This window comes from Uloborus diversus, chromosome 5 (genome assembly GCF_026930045.1).
Source record: "Uloborus diversus isolate 005 chromosome 5, Udiv.v.3.1, whole genome shotgun sequence".
NCBI lineage: Eukaryota > Metazoa > Arthropoda > Arachnida > Araneae > Uloboridae > Uloborus > Uloborus diversus.
The window spans coordinates 181,922,465-181,940,389 of NC_072735.1; the positions used below are offsets into that span (position 1 = coordinate 181,922,465).

At 38.3% G+C, this 17,925-nt stretch overlaps 1 protein-coding gene across 1 annotated transcript in view; it reads left to right on the forward strand.

Annotated features, from left to right (window-relative positions):
- LOC129223323 (mucin-2-like) overlaps positions 1-12,240 on the forward strand; it is a 75,735-nt gene extending 63,495 nt beyond the window's left edge. The window contains exons 9-11 of the mRNA XM_054857889.1: positions 4,238-4,318; positions 4,604-7,645; positions 12,154-12,240. Of these exons, the coding sequence (XP_054713864.1) occupies positions 4,238-4,318; positions 4,604-7,645; positions 12,154-12,240 (3,210 nt within the window). The remainder of the gene's footprint in view (positions 1-4,237; positions 4,319-4,603; positions 7,646-12,153) is intronic.
- The last annotated feature ends 5,685 nt before the right edge of the window (positions 12,241-17,925 follow it).

The following is a 17,925-nucleotide window of genomic DNA, read 5'->3' on the forward strand; positions in this document are numbered from 1 at the left end:
AAATACATTCCAAGAAATTGAAGTGTAACACATCGATCCCTGGATGTGGCTATGCAAAAAAAAAAAAAAAAGCTAAAACGTTTTGGAAGGACAGGAGCAAAAAAAGCCTGTTTTAAACATTTTACCTCTCATTGTGTAGATGTCGATGGATATATATATTTTTTTCGAAAGACAGAGAGGAAGGATTTTGAAAATTTCGTAGTTTTGATAACGATTGGCTATTCTTACAAGTGAAGGCAAGTGTTTAAATTTTTGCGAGGTACGCTTAGTGCTTGATATAAATACCAAGGTAAAGCATACATTTCGTCGCCTCAGAGCAGCTGTAAGATATCTAATCCCAGAAATAACCCTAAGATATCTTACTGTTGCTCTGAGGCGACGATTTGATTTATTTATTTATTTATTTTTTAATACAAATGTGAAGAGACTAGGTCTGCCGCTTCGGCGTTCGCGGCCCATTCAATATTACGAACTTTGATGTTCCTCTGCAGTAAAAGCTGTTAGTAGGTAGGGATAGGTATTTGTAAAATATATTTCAGGCGCGTATTTCATCCCCAAATTTCATTATGCCTTTATAAAACGGGTTCCTTGTCACCGTAAAGCATGTTTATACAGTATTTGCGCAATCTTGCTCTTTATAACGTTATATGATTTTTATGTTGTTTCTTAACATTGGCTAAACACTTTTACTTCTTATTACATGTGATTAAAATAGCAAGTTTTTGTGTGTACACAGTGTGCACAGTACCCCTGTGTAGGGGGGGGGTTGTTGTGGAATCTTTTTTTTTTTTTTTACTGAAGAGATAAAATTCAATATCTTTAGCTTTCGATTATGTTCAAAATCCTTTTCTAAACCAGTACTTCGTGTGTTATTTCTTCTTCATGCTGGAAGCTGACGAATTGTTTCGTCAGATTCCACCTTTCATAACTTGTATACGTGCTGCTGTCATAGTTAGATCTACGATTCATGTCGTTATATCCGATACGTACTATGTTCGGTTTCGCAATAGATGAAGTACATTATTTATTAATGTAATTGACAAATAATGAGATGGAAACGCCTGATGGGGAAAGCCCGGCATCAAAAGGCTCGAAGGAGGGAAAAGCTGCTCGACTAGAACAAATAAATGTATTCTTTTCCCGAACAAAAGTTTGTCCATGTCTGCGTGTTTAATCACACACGTTGATTGTATTTGAATGTTCATATGCGTAAGGGCAAAATGAATGATCCTAAAAAGTTTATTTTTTTGTTTCAAGTAAAAAGAATCTTTATTTTCCCCTATCGTGTATCATACGTTGTGACCTGGAAAACAAGGAATTGAAAAGATAGAGAAAAAAATGCAATTGAAAAAAAATAATTGAATTTCTACTGGACTACTAATTTTTATAAACTTTAAAAAGAGATTGATTTAGAATTTTCTTTATACTCTTGAGAAATAATTTCAACCCCAACATACTTTTCCGTGAAATCAATCACCATCAACTAAAGTAATTTGCAGCAAACTATTTCATTTTGTCCTACAGACTAAGTATTTTAGACAAAAAAAAAGTAAGAGGGGGGGGGGGGGAATAATTCAGCAGATCACGTTAGTGATATCGGCGTATTAGTACGATTGTCAATTTCTAACGTTTTCTGTAGCTTGTTTTAAAAGCTCGTTCCAAGTCCTGTAAAGTTTCCAAGACATTTTGTAGCTGATTTACTTGTCTTGAAAATTAACTCAACCTTGAAAACTAGCTAATGCACGTGAAGGCATGCAATTCTAAGGACTTCCAGCCTTTATACGAGCGTGACACCTGAATCATCGATTCAATTGAAATATAGGAGTCATTTCTTCTTGAGGAATTTCTATTTCCTTCTGTTTTGTACAGCCAACTAAACCTCCTCAATCGTAAGGTTGTCCGAATGCTGTAATAAAACGAATTATATACTATATTCGGAAGGTGTACGAAAATTGAAACTCATTGTCAAGTTGGATGAAATTGCGGTGACGATTTGTAATTTTTATGGTAATATAGAGCCGTATATACTCGTGTATAGTTCGACGTGTGTGCAAATCGAAATCGATCCGTTAACTTCAATTAACTGAGTTTTATGAATATTCAAGTTCTGTTGTTTTTAATAACACCACTTTTGTTGTTAGCAATACCTCTGTAGCAGTAGCAGTTAGAAATTTCGGTGAACAGTATTTCGGCACGTTTCAGCAATAAATTTTAATTTGCAAATGAAAGCAGTGAAGTTTTTAGAATTCGTGAACGCTGCAGTTAATTAGATGATTGCTGTCTTTGAAGATGTTAAACATCGGCAATTCTCAGTGAGACCCCCCCCCCCTTTCAGCCCCTCATTAATCGGTGCACGAGTAGACACGATAGTATTGGCTTGTAGTCTCGAATTATAGGAAGCGGAATGCCACACTCCATTTGGCATCAACCTCACCAGCTGAGGTGTGTCAATTAGATCATTGTCACGTCTACGCCTCGTCATTAGTGGAGAAGGAAAAGCAGCCATCCAGCCATCTCCAGGTTGAGAAAGAACCAGACTTGAGAAGGGGGGAGAGAGAGACTTCCTTTTCGTTGGGCTTATTTGGGGCTCTCCAGGGTCGCGTCACGGGTGGCTGGGCCCATTCACTAACGACTTTCTTCTGAAAGGGAGAGTGAGGGACTCCCGCCGGGATTGTTGGTATCTTTTTTTTTTCTTCTTTCTGGAAAGTGCTTTGGCAGAAAAGGCTCCTTGGCCCCTCTTCAGTGGTGCACGAACCGATGCCATTGGTTGCACTCTCTCTTGTCCCCTTTTTTTTTACTTTTATATATCCAAGATGAAAATAGTAGAAGATTCGTGAAGTCTTGCGAATTTGCGTATTTTAAGGGATCCTGAACCCCTTTTGAGCATTGCTGACTCTTATGCAAAGGTACCCATCCCCGCCAAGGGCAGTGAAAATTCTAATGACGCACTCTACGCGATCACCCGACCTAGTTGTACCCCTTGCTTTATTCATGTATGTACGTGGACGTGTATGGAATCAAGTGAAATCCTCCCTCCCAGCAGAAAAAAAAGTTACATTCTCACGCAACGCTGCAGTAAGTGAAAAAAAAAGCAAAAACCTCAAGTTCATAATCGGCGGGTGCGGGGGAGATGGTCATTTTAAAATTTAGTACATATTTTTTTTTTTCCATGTCACATCATAAATTTGAGGTCCGATGTACTTATCAAAAATACAATCATTTGTTGCTTTCAATATTTTAAGGTATAAACTTCGTACACGAACGTTTCATTTCGTCATACTTGAATGGCAGAATATCAGGGAGGGGGAGGTTAGGTTAATCCTCCCCTCGATCCCTTGGTTGCACATCTTAGGCCATGTTAGAAATCTTAGAATAGTAATTTTTTGGCAAATTGAGACCCCCCCCCCCCCCACCTCTTATATTTAAGTTTGGAGTTCATTTTGTCAGTTTGGTCACCGGGTCCCCTCTTTCATATCAAGCTGATAATACTTACACTACTACTACTGCGATTGCGAACCATTGTGTGCGCTAGTATAACAGTGGGGTTGGACACTTTCCGTGGTTACGTTTTAAGTTCTTTTGTTTGTTTTACCCGATGTTGTACTGTTCAAGTCTGAGTAGTGAGCTATGGCCTTGAGCAAATCTATTTCTTTCAAGAGAGCAGTCAGTAAGAAGAGGAATTGTTAGACACAGAGTTGAGCTACCATTGCAACCCTTTTATTGGTGACAAAATCCTGTCCCGCTTGTTACTTCTTACCTGAATTACATTGTTCGCCAAATGAGCAATAACAATGCAAACTAAATCCGCAAGTTCTTAAGCCGTTTTTCCTCACCCCTATTTCAACAAATACAATCGTTTAATTAGTCGGGCAGCGGAGCTCAACTTGCCAGAGCTGGACAGTATTGTATTTTCAATTTGAATGTTAAGCACCACAGGAAAATTTAAATGACCACAGGCTTTCACATTTTCCTCGTGAAAAGTAAACATTACACATCATATTTATCTCTTTTTTTTTTCTTTTTCTTAAATTCTGACATCTCTTTTAAAAGCCTGTTTAAACCAAGTTAATGATCTTTTAGGATTGTACCACGTGAAAAACATTTTTGTTAAGTACATCAATCATCAGGAGGCATCGGAGTTTTACAAAAATGTAATTCTGTATAAAAAGTAGCTGGACGTGTGTTTTTAGCGAACCATATTTCAAGTAAATAATTATTTGATTTTATTTCATTTTAGGTTGAAATCATGTACGCTGACCATGTGCTGAGGGACGACGACACTTTAATGGACATAGCTTATATTTATGCTTGGAAAAGGGTAAGTTTATTGTATCATTTTGTATTTGTAAAAACCTTCCTTGTTGCACCAAAAACTATTTAGTGATAAAAATCGAGAAAATGTTCGTCTATGTATCAAGTTTTGCTCGTAATAAAGGAGCACAGCTCCATACGTTTACTACTGCTTTGTACAATGCATTTTCTATTAAACCAAATTGTAGTTGTAACAGATTTCATATTAAATGATTTATTCCGTGTTAACATTAATGCAAATTGTGCATCATTTAACCAGTTATACTTATTTTGTTTTTCCTCTTTTTCACAGGCTGGACCTATGAAATTCCATTATAACGTAACACAGCGCATTCCCAGAAAGTGGGAGAAGTTGATTCCAAAGATATCAAAACCTATGGTCATCACCGAACCAGAGCCTAAGCAGACGATTCCGAGTATCCCATCCGTGTGCAGTGAAATTCCAGAAAAAGCAGAGGGGACGCAGCAAAACGAGCTTGAAAAAATGGAGGTTGACGAAACGCCTGCTGAGATAAACCAATGTTCTGTCGAACTAGAAAGGATTTCTCCCTCGAATGACAAGCCTATTACGAACTGCGATCATCCCGCAACTGGAATCAAATCATCTTCCATGGAAACAAATCAGAAAATGGAAATTTCTGAGCCAGTGAATGTAGTTTCCACCACCAGTGCTAGTCCTAGTGCAAAACCGTCTCTTAGTACAAATGGGCCAATGTCTTATGGAACCGTGAAATTGGTTTCAACGTCTGACACTAACACTATTTTATCTACGTCAAATGGTGTCAGATTAAAACTGATTCATCCTCCTCATACGAACCCCAGGGGTAGACCTAGAAAGTCCAAGAAAAAGAGTAAAGCTGCACCAATCCAGAAACTGGCTCGACTTGCTCCTTATCCCCCTCCTAGTACTCCTGTTCCTCTAGCCGCCGCACCAATGCCCCATTTGCAGTCACTGACAGTTGGGAAATTGGTACCCTCTGTGATGACTAGTCTAGCTCCAGCCTTGGTGACTACTCTTGTGTCTTCAACGGCAAACACGTTGTGCAATGTTTCGAGAAATACTTTTATGCCACAGGTAGCCCCTTATATGAATCAAACGAACGCGAGCACGGTAACTAAGACAGTTGAAAATACCTTTGTTCCCACAGTTTTATCAAATGGTTTGCCTGAGAATAGTATTCAACAGTCTTCCACATTTGCTGGTCAAACTGCTTGTCAACCAATCACTTGTCAATCAAATGTAAATAGCTTATCTAATCATCACACATTAGTCGCTATTCCACCTGTAAATAGCTCTGTGATTTCTCTGCCACAAGTGTCAAGTTCTATTGTTACCGTTGACAATAATGCTTCCTCAAAAGAAGAGCCAACCCCAAGCAAAAATGTTACAAGTGAAGGTACTGCACCAACATCAGATGTTAGTCCATCTCCCGATTGCATTGAAGTTGATTCGTCGGAAAAAAGTGACTCTGTCTGTGGAAAAGATTCGTTATGTGATAATTCTGTTTCTACTACAGATGCCGTTACTGAACTTAAATCGGACATTCAAACTTCCAATTCGAGCTCAGTGCAGGTATCTTTACCTTCGTCTTCTGATTCAGAGGAAAAGAATGTTTCTATTCAGCAAAGTGTTTCGTCCGTCGACAGTTCCAGTAAGATGGAATGCGAAACGATTGCGAATAGTATCCCAACTTCAAGTTCTGAACTAACTAAAACTGCTAAACCGATTTCCGTAGAAACTTCTTCCGTTAGTACGGAGGTAAAATTGAATGGCGCTGTTTGCAACGGCGTCCAGTCTCCTCCGATCAATCCATCAATCTCACAGCCTATGTTTTGCAAGTCGTTTTCAATGGACAGGAAGGCAACTGAAGCATACGAAACCAGTGTAAAGAATTCGATATCTGCTGAATTTAGTGACAACGATGATCTGGGTTGCCAACCAGACTTAGTGGTTGATGAACAAAAAATGGACAGTTCAGATAACGAAGACGATGCCGATACTGCTCTGCGGAAAAAGATCAAGGCCATTGCCGAGAAGGAAGACGAAGCAGATGTAACAGATGACACAGAAGCTGATAGTGGGAGAGCAAGTGATATTAGCAGTCAAGCTAGGTCCAGTTGCGATGACGATATTGGTTCACCTGCTGCTCCTGTTGTGTCCACGTCCACGAACGATGTTGTGATGACGAGTTCGTCGTCGACCCAGCTGCTTTCCTTCACTGCTCCAGTTACCACCACGTCGTCAGTAGTCACTCCCGCCCCTTCCGAAGAATCTCATCGTCCTGCAAAGGCGAGCAGCTTGAATGACGTGATTGACAATTTATATCGTCAAAAGAAAGACACCTTGGGTGCTCTGGACTTATCCACGTGCGCTCGAAAAGCCGGTGAAACGCCAAGCTCTCGCCCGAAAGCAGTTGCGAATCCGGTTCTGGACATCAAACACAGGCAGCAAGCGTATCTTCCAGCTCCCAACAAGCAGCACACTGCCTGCCCTCCTGCTCCTAAGCATCCCACTTCCCCTTCGTTGTTGATGCACCACCTCAGCGTCCACCACCACAACATGATGGCCGCTCAGCAGATGGCTCAGCACGGGAAGGGCCCTCATCTCCAAGTTCCTCTGCACTGCAACAACATGGTGTATCCTAGTCCCCCCAGGTCTTCGCCCTCTTCCGTTCCGGCGAAAGCCACGCCTACCTACAACAACAGCCACACTGTAGTACCACCACCAGTGCCTACAGCCCACCAAGGCATGGTTCCTTTCCTACCGAGTTCTTTCCTCCAATACAACTCAGCCATGCTGAACTCCTTCGCCAAAGGAAACATCGCCCCCTTGCCCCTGCCTGGGCGATCCACGCCGAAGACCGTGCAGTCGTCGCCACCCCCCAGCTTCAACCTGAGCAAATCCCCCAGCTCCATGCCCCACTATGGAAAGCAGTCTTCTCCTTCCATGTCCAGCCATCGCAAATCCTCGAGCACCACGGACTCTCACATCAACAAATCGCCCCTGAGTCGGGGGAGCCCCAGGTCGCCCCCGGTCATCCAGGTCTCGCATCCGAGAGCTTCTCCGACCCTGATGAGAATGCTCACTCAACACAGGTCAGCATCACCCGCGCCCTGCCCAAAACCCATTCAGACGACAACGGCCCAGTCCACCCCTGTCACTTCCACGTCATCCTCCTCATCTTCGTCGTACAAACCGAGTTCGTCTATTCCTATATACAAGAAAGCGGACAGTTTTAAAAATTACACTAGTAAATTCCGGGGCAGCAACTTGACCGTGTATAATCCCGATCCGAACGGATATCGACAGAAAATAGTCATTAAGAACTTGGACAGAACCAGTCACCGCTGAGTCTCATCATCTCGAATTCCAGACGTAATTTATGTTGGATTTATATTTGAGATGCTCATCTTATGTACATAAAATTGTATTTTTGTAGAGTTACTTCGTTATAAATATTATGTATATAATTAAATGTATACAATATTCAATTGAGCAATTTTACCAAAATACGAATCTTGTTTGTTAAAAAGATTGTTTTAATGGTTCATTCCTTTGAAGTTATGCCCCCCCCCCGTTCTTACTTCAATATTTTGTTATCTGTATATTTCTACACATTACTATTGAGTTCCTCCTCCTTAAAACATAAAATGATGTTAGTAAATCCCTTTAATCAAATTACTGGTCACTAGAATGGTTTTGTTATTTTCGACATGATTAATAACCTGCTGCAAATTATGGTAACAAAAACTTTATTAGAGCTTACGATAGAAAAAGTTTTTTTTTTCCTTTTAAACTGATATGATTTTCTTTAAAAAAATAGATATTTCGATTTTTTCCCAGACGCCAAATTCAAAAAAAAAAAGAAGAAAGAAAGAAAACACCTTGCGAAGAATCTATGCTGGTTTTGTTTGGCATTTGCATGAAAAATTTCATTAGTTTTTCGTAAGATAAGGTTCTAACAATTGCTTGGAATTTTATCCAGGGTAAAAATAAGATAGTGGTTTTGAGCAACGAAATCCTAATGATCAGTATTGCTCTGAACCATTATGGATCAAGTCTTTCATTGGTCAAAATATGGGTACTTTGGCGATTTGTTTGCTTTGGCGAAAATTGAAAAAATATCATTTTCGTGTCCACACGTTTGCTCTCATCGTGTTTTAATTATTTAAATGGAACTTTTAATATTGGTTTGTTTTATTTACTGAATTGGTGGGTTATCTAACTTAAATAGAACTTGTTATGGTTTTTAGCTGTGTAATTAGTTAATTTGAATGGTGGGGAGGGATTTCTTTGTATTTCAATGGCACATTTTTAAGATCTTTGTTTCATTTGAATGGCGTTTTTGGGACAATAACTTCATTTTTTATAGAGCAGTTACTATGTCATATAGTGTAAATACGCCTGCTCGGGATTGTGTCTCAAATGCCACTATTAAAAGCATTCTAAAAATCCATATTAAAAAATAATGATGTATGGTATCTCTAGGGTTGCCCTCCTAGGAGGGTTCATGGCGCAGATAGCGTCATTGAAATTTTTAGGAGGGTTGCTTTGAAGGGTATTTTCACCATTTTTGGGGTAGGGGACACCCCTGGTATCGCGAATGCAGGCGTTTCAATGTTACAACCTAATCCTGCGGGAGGAAAATATAAGGGTTGCAATCAAAGGCGCCCATATGCAGAATTTTAAGGGGGAGGGGGCTCATATTTTCCCCATGGTTTAGCAGGATATTTTCCCCTATAGAAACCGATTTCAGTACAGATTAGAGTTATTAAAGTTTGACATTTTTAATTACTTATTCATTAATTGCTAAAGTAGAAATGTTTTTACATTTTTGCAAAGAAAAAAGTACTAAAAGCAAGGAAGTTCTAATTTCAAAGGGGGGGCTTAAGCCCCCCTTGCCCCTCCCCCCCATATGGGCGCCCATGGTTGAATGCAGTTGTGAACTGTCGCCATGCTAGAAAATCTTTGTTTCCAATAGCGATAAATCTATTATATCGCCAACGTACCCTTATTTTATTTCTTTCATTTTGTCATGGAATTTTTCAGTGGTCGATGCCGTTCTGTCAATACATCTGAAGAAAATTCTCATCTGTTAATTATTGTTGCATTTGAAGCGAGTGATTTTAAAAAATGTCTTGGGTGTTTTTATTTTGTGAGTTTTATGTAATTTTGGTTTGATTATCTTTTGAAGTCATTATTTTTAAAACTTTGTTTTGTGGCATGCCAAAACTACTATTCAAAAGCGTCTGTGGTTTTTCCTGTTCACGTAAGTTTTTCTTGTACAAAATGTGCAATATATGAGATGGCCAGACTCTAGTAGCTTTTATTCCAGAGTACGATAACGATCCATTTGTTAAATCAAAAATTGAAAACTAGTTCTTTTATTAGTTGATGGATAGTTAAATATTGAATGATGATATTTTCTTTCGAAATAAATATTTTACACGTTGTTATCTTAATATTTTTCAGTTTCACAGATGACCTAAGAAACAATGTCCAAACTTGCACTTCTAGGAGACAAAATAAAATTAAGTGATGGAGAACATTCGAAGCAGATAGTCAAGTATTTGCAAACGATAAAAAAAATATGTGGTAGAGCAAAAATTAGAAATATAGGGTAGTCTGCTCAGTGAATAAACACTTAAGCTTAACTTTGTTTTCAAAAACTCATAATACCGTTATAAAAGATAGCATTTAGACCACGACATTAAAACCATTTTTATTGGTATGTACAATTATTAAGAAAAAAAAGTCTGACTTCTTAGGTCGTAAAATTGTAGAAGTTGAATATTCAAATCAGCCTTTCATCCTTTCAGTGGGTTGATAAAATGAGTACCAAGCGTGCTTGGGAACTAAACACTGGAGGTTTCGCGTTCGGCTGAAACATCACGAAAACTAAGATGAGCACATAGGCCTTGAACCCCATAGACTGTTGCGCCACTAAGTTTAGTTTTTAGAAGTTGAATACATTTAGAGTTTGAATCAAAACTTTTGAATACAAAAATCTATCTCTGAAGTGGAAGAGGTAAATTATTCGTCTGGCCATCTTCAACTATTTCCTTATGTGCTATCGCGAGTGTTTCAAAAATACGTATTCCCCAGCTTGTGATGGTTTTGTATAAAATATATAAAAAGTCTGCTCTCCAGTGTTGCATGTTGTATATATAGTAATGTGAAAAAAAACTTTTTTTCCCCCTTGCACTCTGGGGCGGTCGACTTTTTGCACACTATTTTTTAACCTTTTGTACATAGAATTTATATTAAGGACATTTGGAGATCTCTCGTGACGAGATAGGACACTTTAGATGGACTAATGAACAAAACCTTGGTTGGAGTATCTATTTTGAAAATAGTTCTTTATAGTGGAATTATTCAAGGTGACACTTTCGTATATCTTCCCTCGAAAATGGAAAGGCAGTCCGAAAAAATGTTTTCTTAACGTGACAAGTACACCTTTTGCATATCGTGCGTGTGACTAAATTTGGACCATGCTGTGAATGATGATCAAAATTGATGTTATGAATGATTGTTGCACGTTATTACAACATTGCTTAGTGAAAATGTTATAGATATGGAAATCTTTAATGAGATTGATTTTTAAATTTTTATGTTTCTGATTTTTTGAACTTACATGAAATTGCTGGTGTTTTATTTTGTCTTAAAAAGAAAAAAAAAATAGAATGCTTGAATGTCAAGTCTACGATATTGATATGACACAGGTAAATAATACCCTAGGATATATTCAGTAAGTTACAACTTGCTGAATATACCATGCTTTGCCTTCAATCTTCGAGTTGAACTGAACCATTGCTTCTGTCACTCGTCTGGTCAGTGCTAATTCTATATTAACTGCCAGTTTGTTTGGCACTCTTGGCTTCTTTAAGAGGTTTTTCACCTCTAGCTCAGCCACTTCCTAAGCCGGGCTGATGAGTGCTAACAAGCACGAAACTGCAGTCCTCGGCTGGAATTGACTGATCTGACGGTGTATTTCAAGCAATACCCTAGGATATTTTAAGAGTTTTAAAACTAACATTTGTCTTTTAAATTGTAATGACCTTAAAGGTCATTATTCTAAATCAGCTTAAAATTTCGTCATGTAAGACTTTCAATCTAATCGTTTACAAACCATCTAATATTCAAATTCTTGACCCCCCCCCCTCCCTCGTATTCTTTTCCTTCAGAAGCTGTGCTTATTATTTGAAGTGAATACTTTGTATAAATTCGTAATACTTTATCATTTTGCTTTGAAATTACGAAAAAAAATCGTATATTATCTTCACGTTGCAAATTCAAGAAACAAAACGACACCCTTAGCAAAGGTAAAACTGCAATCTCACGCGTAACTCGCTGTTTAGTATTTTCTTACCGTTTAATAGTTGTGTCAACTATCAGTTCTTACCCCCAACCCCTTCAATTTTGCAGATAGCCGGTGCATAATATATATATATATCTGCGAAATAACTAAATAGAAATCAAAATCGGGTTATGCGCGATTACAATTAAATTGTACACCAATCAAATTTAGGTTTTAAATCGATTCCGTGCTCAAAAGATTCACTGCTGCTTTTTAACTCACTAGGGATATTCCTTTGCTGCTGAAGTTACTTGATTTCGAAATGTTTTTTCCGACTGCCTTGTCCCGATTTGAATTCTGTGTGCTTTCACATGAGGATGGATGATCTGTTGTAGATAATAGTTTTCGCGCCTAAGGGGAGGTGGTGTTTTCTGTCACCCCCCTTGTGATGTTGTATACTGAACATGATGTATGTAAAGTATTTGCCAATAAATGTAAAAATTTGTATTCTCTCTCAATCTTGTCGTTATTCATTGTCTTCCTGATAAAAACATGGAATAAAAATCATTCGTCAAAACATAATACATATCATGCATACAAAACCGTGAAACAAGACTTTTTTCCAGATTAAAAATTACTTTTTGCTGTATTAGACAATTTATAAAATGGCATGTAAGATACATAAATAAGAATTGTAAGGGCATTTTATTACTTAGCAAAAAAAGTACAGAAATTAAGTACAGAGCTCACGATTGCTAATAGTTTTAACCACCGCTTACCACCGCCCTCTGCAGGCGCGGCTCCTCCGGTCCTGAGCACTTCCCCCCCCCCCCCCCCCCCAAATCCTCTTCTCCAGGTCGGTGGCATCCATGTCCTACACACACGCATGCTCTACACCATGCATACGTTGACACACACAAGTCTACACATACACAACTATACACACGTAACCGCCTAGGAGAAGGGAGGGACCAAGAGCCGTTTCTAGAAACAATAACTCCAACTCGTGATTTAGAAAAACATAATTTGAATTCAAAATTTCAGAATTCAAATTAATCTTTTTTTTTATGGGAATAAACTGAGAACATTTCATTCGGCAAGAGAAATGAGTTAAACTTTTAATAAATTTAAAAATCAGAAAATTAATGAGAAGCAATGATATTTTGACAATTTCAAACAAAGGAAACCTTTTAAAGGGGAAAAACTAGACACTGAGGCAAATTATTCGCTCTTGTTTTAGTGTAATGAAAAATACTTTCATTCAGATTGACCAAATAGTAAAAGAAATTTAGTGCAAACATAAGCAGAACTGTGAAAATCGCGACCAATAACCCCACGATAGGAGAGCTTTCACTATCTTTTGAATCGGAGTACGAAGTCCGGAAAATTCCGAAATTTGAAAAGGTCACGGTGCCGATATAATAAATTTAATGTGTAATTATTGTGATACATATGCACCAAGTGCGTGAAGAAAACATTTTAAAAAAAGCTTAGTCTGTTGGCATTAATCATTTGTATCTAGTTCTTTGTAGGGTATTGACACATCTAAAGCGACCAAACCTTTCTTCACTAACAAATCAGAAAGAGCATTTGCCATTAACTGGGAATGGTTCGTAACTTAAAAGTTTTTGGTTGTGTCACCGGTGTCGTAACCGTCTTCGGTTTCTTCCTCATTTTGTCACTTCTAAAAGCTCTTTTTCATTAAGCTCTGAACTGTATGACTTTAATAACTTAACTTCTGATGGAAAGAAAGGATTCTAGAACCAAGCACAAAAATCGACCCAAGTTCGCTTATTAGCACGCCAAACTGCAGTTCATAGCATGTATCTGCAACCTCATAGGAATTTTATTTCTGCTTGCAATGCCGCTTCCGTGTAAAATCATAACTCATCCGTGTAAAACAAAATAAAAACGGCAGAGCTTAAACCGTGAATAATCAAAACCGAGTAAAATGAGGGTCTACTCAGGGGCGTGCACAAGGGGGGGGGGGGTCCCGAGATTTTTGAAAAGAGGATGAAATACATGTAGGGACGTAGGAGTAAACAATAGAGGGGGGCCCATAAATGTCATCTGTGACGGTCTCCGAAATTTCTATGCACGCCTCTGCGGTTTACTGCATACATGTTAAATTTTTAAAAGAGCCAATTTCTAATGAATACGTTCGAAGAAGGATTTTTAATTTCTCCGATTGCGTGCCTGGATTTGTGAGCTAAAAAATCAAGCGATTAGATTATATAATTAAATGTAATCTACTGAAATTTTTGGACGAAAATAAAGCAGTAATCTTTTGGTACTGTTAATTTTTAGATTTTTTTTCTTTCTTTTGGTGCCTATTGCACAGGTTTATTTGGATGAGGACTACAATCTGAGTGTCTTGCCTCCCTTACGCATGATATATTTTATTCTACGCAATACAGAATACGTATCAACAACACATGAAAGTATTTACATCAGAAACAGGCTAAAGTATATCCGGAGCGAGGGGGGGGGGGGGGAGTCGAACCCACCGCTTCTGAAGCAATCGCTTAGACCACTCGGCCACGGAAGCCTCAGAGATTTATATAGTACTGACAAATTTAAATTTAAGAAGATTAACTGTAACTGTACCTCACTAACGTTGGTTATGTTTTTTAGGACGAAGTGTACTTTAAACGTCATGTTTTATTTCGAGGATAGTTTCTACTGAATTATTCTGTGTTTTGTGATATGAAATTTTCTGGTTTTATTAAGAACTGAACTATAACTGAGTGTGCAAATAAGTTAAAATGACCGCGGTTTTGTGGAGTGGGTGTTAAATGAGTCTGGAGTTTATTCACAGAGTTAAATTTTCGTCAAAGGTAAGTTCATTTAAATTCAACATTTTCATTGCTCTTAGCAACATTTAAGAAAGTGTATATATGTATGGCGTGGTAGTTGTTACTCATGGTCAAAAAGAAAGTTAAATGTGATGTGTAAAATAAAGTGCGGTCAGTTTTTCTACAAAGTTAAAACAATGTTTCTAGCTAATGTTTACTTCTGAATCGGTAACGTTTATATAGCTTTCAGTTGAGCATATCAGTACCGATTGAGAATGTCTTCCCAATGCCAAATTAAAACGGATAGAGTCTGCGCCTCCCCATATAGAAAATTGTTTTAAAACTGGAGTACGTAATCTGGTCTACTTAAGTCTTTGCTTACGTTTGCATTCAGTGGCGGATCTAGAACTCGAGCAGGGGGGGGGGGGGGGGCTAACCTCAGTCCAAGTGGGGAGTCCCGTTTTATAGGGTATTTTTAGTCGTTTTTGCGGATACTCTCAATCTCGGTGGGGGGGGGGGGGCTCGCACTTAGAGGGACATACACTCTTGTTTAAACAATATGAAATTTTCTCTACTAGGGGGTCCCTCTCCCGAAAAATTTAGGACTTTAAATACGGTTTTTTATTTGAAATAAACTTATACAGTATACTGAAGAATATAAATAATTTCGCGAACATTTTAAAGGTCTGAAAACACTATATGCACCTCAGTTCGATACAAAGCTACAAATGACGGGGGGGGGGGGGGGGGTAGAACGTCCTAAAGGGGCCCAACGGCCTAAGAAATTGAATGAAGAAAATAGCAAAACAATAGCATTAAGATTTATTAATATTTCAAGTATACACAGCTGGCCCGGGATGGGGTCCTAGACATTTTGTTGCAGGGGGGGGGGGGGGGGTGACCAAAATTTGTAGATCCGGGCCTGGTCCAGGGGCTCTCTTTGAAAGTTTTTCCCTGTAGAACTTGGGAGATCAAGCTTATAGACCATCTTTGTGGACGCTAGGAGAGGAATTCTTTGGTGATTTACTTTGAAAAATTTTCAAAATTGGAGTCTTTAAGAAGGAGTTTTTATGCGACTTCCTTTGAATTTACGTCACTAGGCGGCTCTCCTTCGGTAGTCTTTTGACATTGAACACTCCAATTTAGGCTATAACTGGTGATGTTTAGTAAAATGAAGAGGGTTCGGAGATCCTCTCTGAAAGTTTCGTCAGTGAAGACTGAAAGACACAATTTTAGTCGATGATTGGTTAAGTTTTGAAAATGGGAATTTTTGGAGGTTCTCTATGAAAATATTTTAACAACTCAGTCTTCAAAAGGCTGTCCTTGGTGGCGTTTCGTTTTGGAAATGGAAAAAGTTCACGGGCTGTCTGATGGAAGTTTTTTGATTTTAAAGATTGAAAAAAACTCAACTGTACGCCTTCGTCGTCAACGTTAGGGGGATATCCTAATGTCACGAAAGTGATGCCAGGTCTTTATATTCCGTATTTTTTTCAAAATTGAGGTCCCAAAGATGTGACTTTAGGTTTAGGAAAGATAGAGGAAAGAGGACTCCCTGCCTCCTCGTGACTTATCGGCCTCCTTCCCTCCCGAAATTTCTTTCAAAAAGTCAATTTTACGTTGCATCTCAAGAAAAAAGGTTCGGGGATTCTCCCGAGGAATTTTCTAAAACGAAATTTAAAGCTATGTGTGCTGATACTAGGAAGGAGGTGCTCGAGGGGACCCTCTGGAAGTTTATAGAAGTTGAAGTCTTAGAAGAGCAATTTTTGACTCTGTTTAAAAACGTGAAGCGTGTAGAGAAGAATTTAGGTACCCTCTTCGGCTAAAGTTATAAATTGAAGTTTCAAACACACAATTTATTCTGTATTTTATAGTAATATTAGAAAAAGAGGGAGTGTTCGGAGATCTTCTCCAAAACTTTTTTGAAGTCGAAGTCTTTAAAACGCATTTCAGGTGCTCTTGAACTATGATAGAAGACACGTTGGGGTTCGGGGGTTGTCTTCTCACTGATATTGAAGTTCTGAAAACACAATTTTAAGTTACATTTTGATGGAATGGGTTGTCTCCAAAGGAAATGTTTCAATCTTGAAAGCTTAAGAGCGAATCTTTTTTAGTCACAGTGTTTGAGGACTCCGTACAAAATTTCTACATGAAAGGTAGAAAAGCTACATTAAGCTTTTTTTATGGTATTGTTAGGGGAATGAGATTCTGGAGCCCTTCTCCGTCCTAAAAACATGCTTTAAAGCTCACTTAGGCGACGATAAATATACATAGGAGCAGTTTCACACCTGAAGTAGTTTGAAATTGAAACGCCAAAATAAATTTTATTCTATGTTTGTACAAAAAAGGGGGTGAATTTTATGTAAATTGGAAAAAAAAAGCTAGAAAATTTTCTCCAGAAATATTCGAAAATAGTGTACTAAAAATGCAATTTTAAGTAATTTTTGATGACATTAGGGGGAAGTGGGGATCACGCACAACATTTTCTGAAATTAGAGGCTTAAATGCAGTTTTAGGCTTTCTTTGTAAAAGTATTGCTGTAATTTAAATCTCCGAAAATTATGTTTTATCCAGTGCAAGTTCTGACCTCGTTGGAAGGAGGGGGGACTATAGCCCCGTTAGCCTGAGAACGAAGTAAAATATATAACTGTGTGAATTTGAAACTGATAACTTCAGATTAAAAAACCTTGATAGCATCAGCACGAAGCTATTTCCTCCAAGCCATCCCATGCTATTGCAAATCATATTGCAATCTGTTGTAAGTTTTGACCGAATGGGAGAAGGAGCTGCAATTCCTCTAGCCCCTCCCCCCCCCCTCCGAACTCACCATTAATACGCCAGAGTGTATATATTTATTTAAATATAATGCATATTTAAATTCGGGAAAGTATTGAAGTATTAGAAATCTTTGAAATTTCGGTTTTGTGTAGAGTTATTTCTGACCTCATGTAGGGAGGGGGGCTATAGCCCCCTTAACCTGGGAACGAAGTTAAATATATATGGCTGGATTAGTTTGGAAGTTACAACTTTCAGATAAAAAGAAAAAAAGATTGCAGAACGAAACTATTTCCTCCAAGTCTTTTTTCCATTCCATTGCAGATCACATTTTAATTTGTTTTACGTTTTGACCAAATGGGAGAATGGGAGGGGCTACAGTCTCCTAGCTCTCCCCCCCCCCCCCTCTTTCTATAAATATGCGATGCTACTACATATAGTAATTATATTTAAATGTAATGCATATTTAAATTCGCAAATGTATTGCAGTACTAAAAGTCTCTGGAATTTCGATTTCATCTAGTGTAAGCTCGGACCTCAAGGGGGGGAGAGGCTATAGCCCTCTTAGCCCCCCCCCCCCCTTGGATCCGCCACTGTTTGCATTTGAAAGATTAGAAATAGTATAACCAGCTATATTATGGGGCTAATCACCGCAGTTAACATTTGGATCTAGTAATTATTTTTTAATGTATTCTGTCAAGCATTGACTTACGGATGAATTTTATAAGTTCAGTTCAGTTATAATGGCT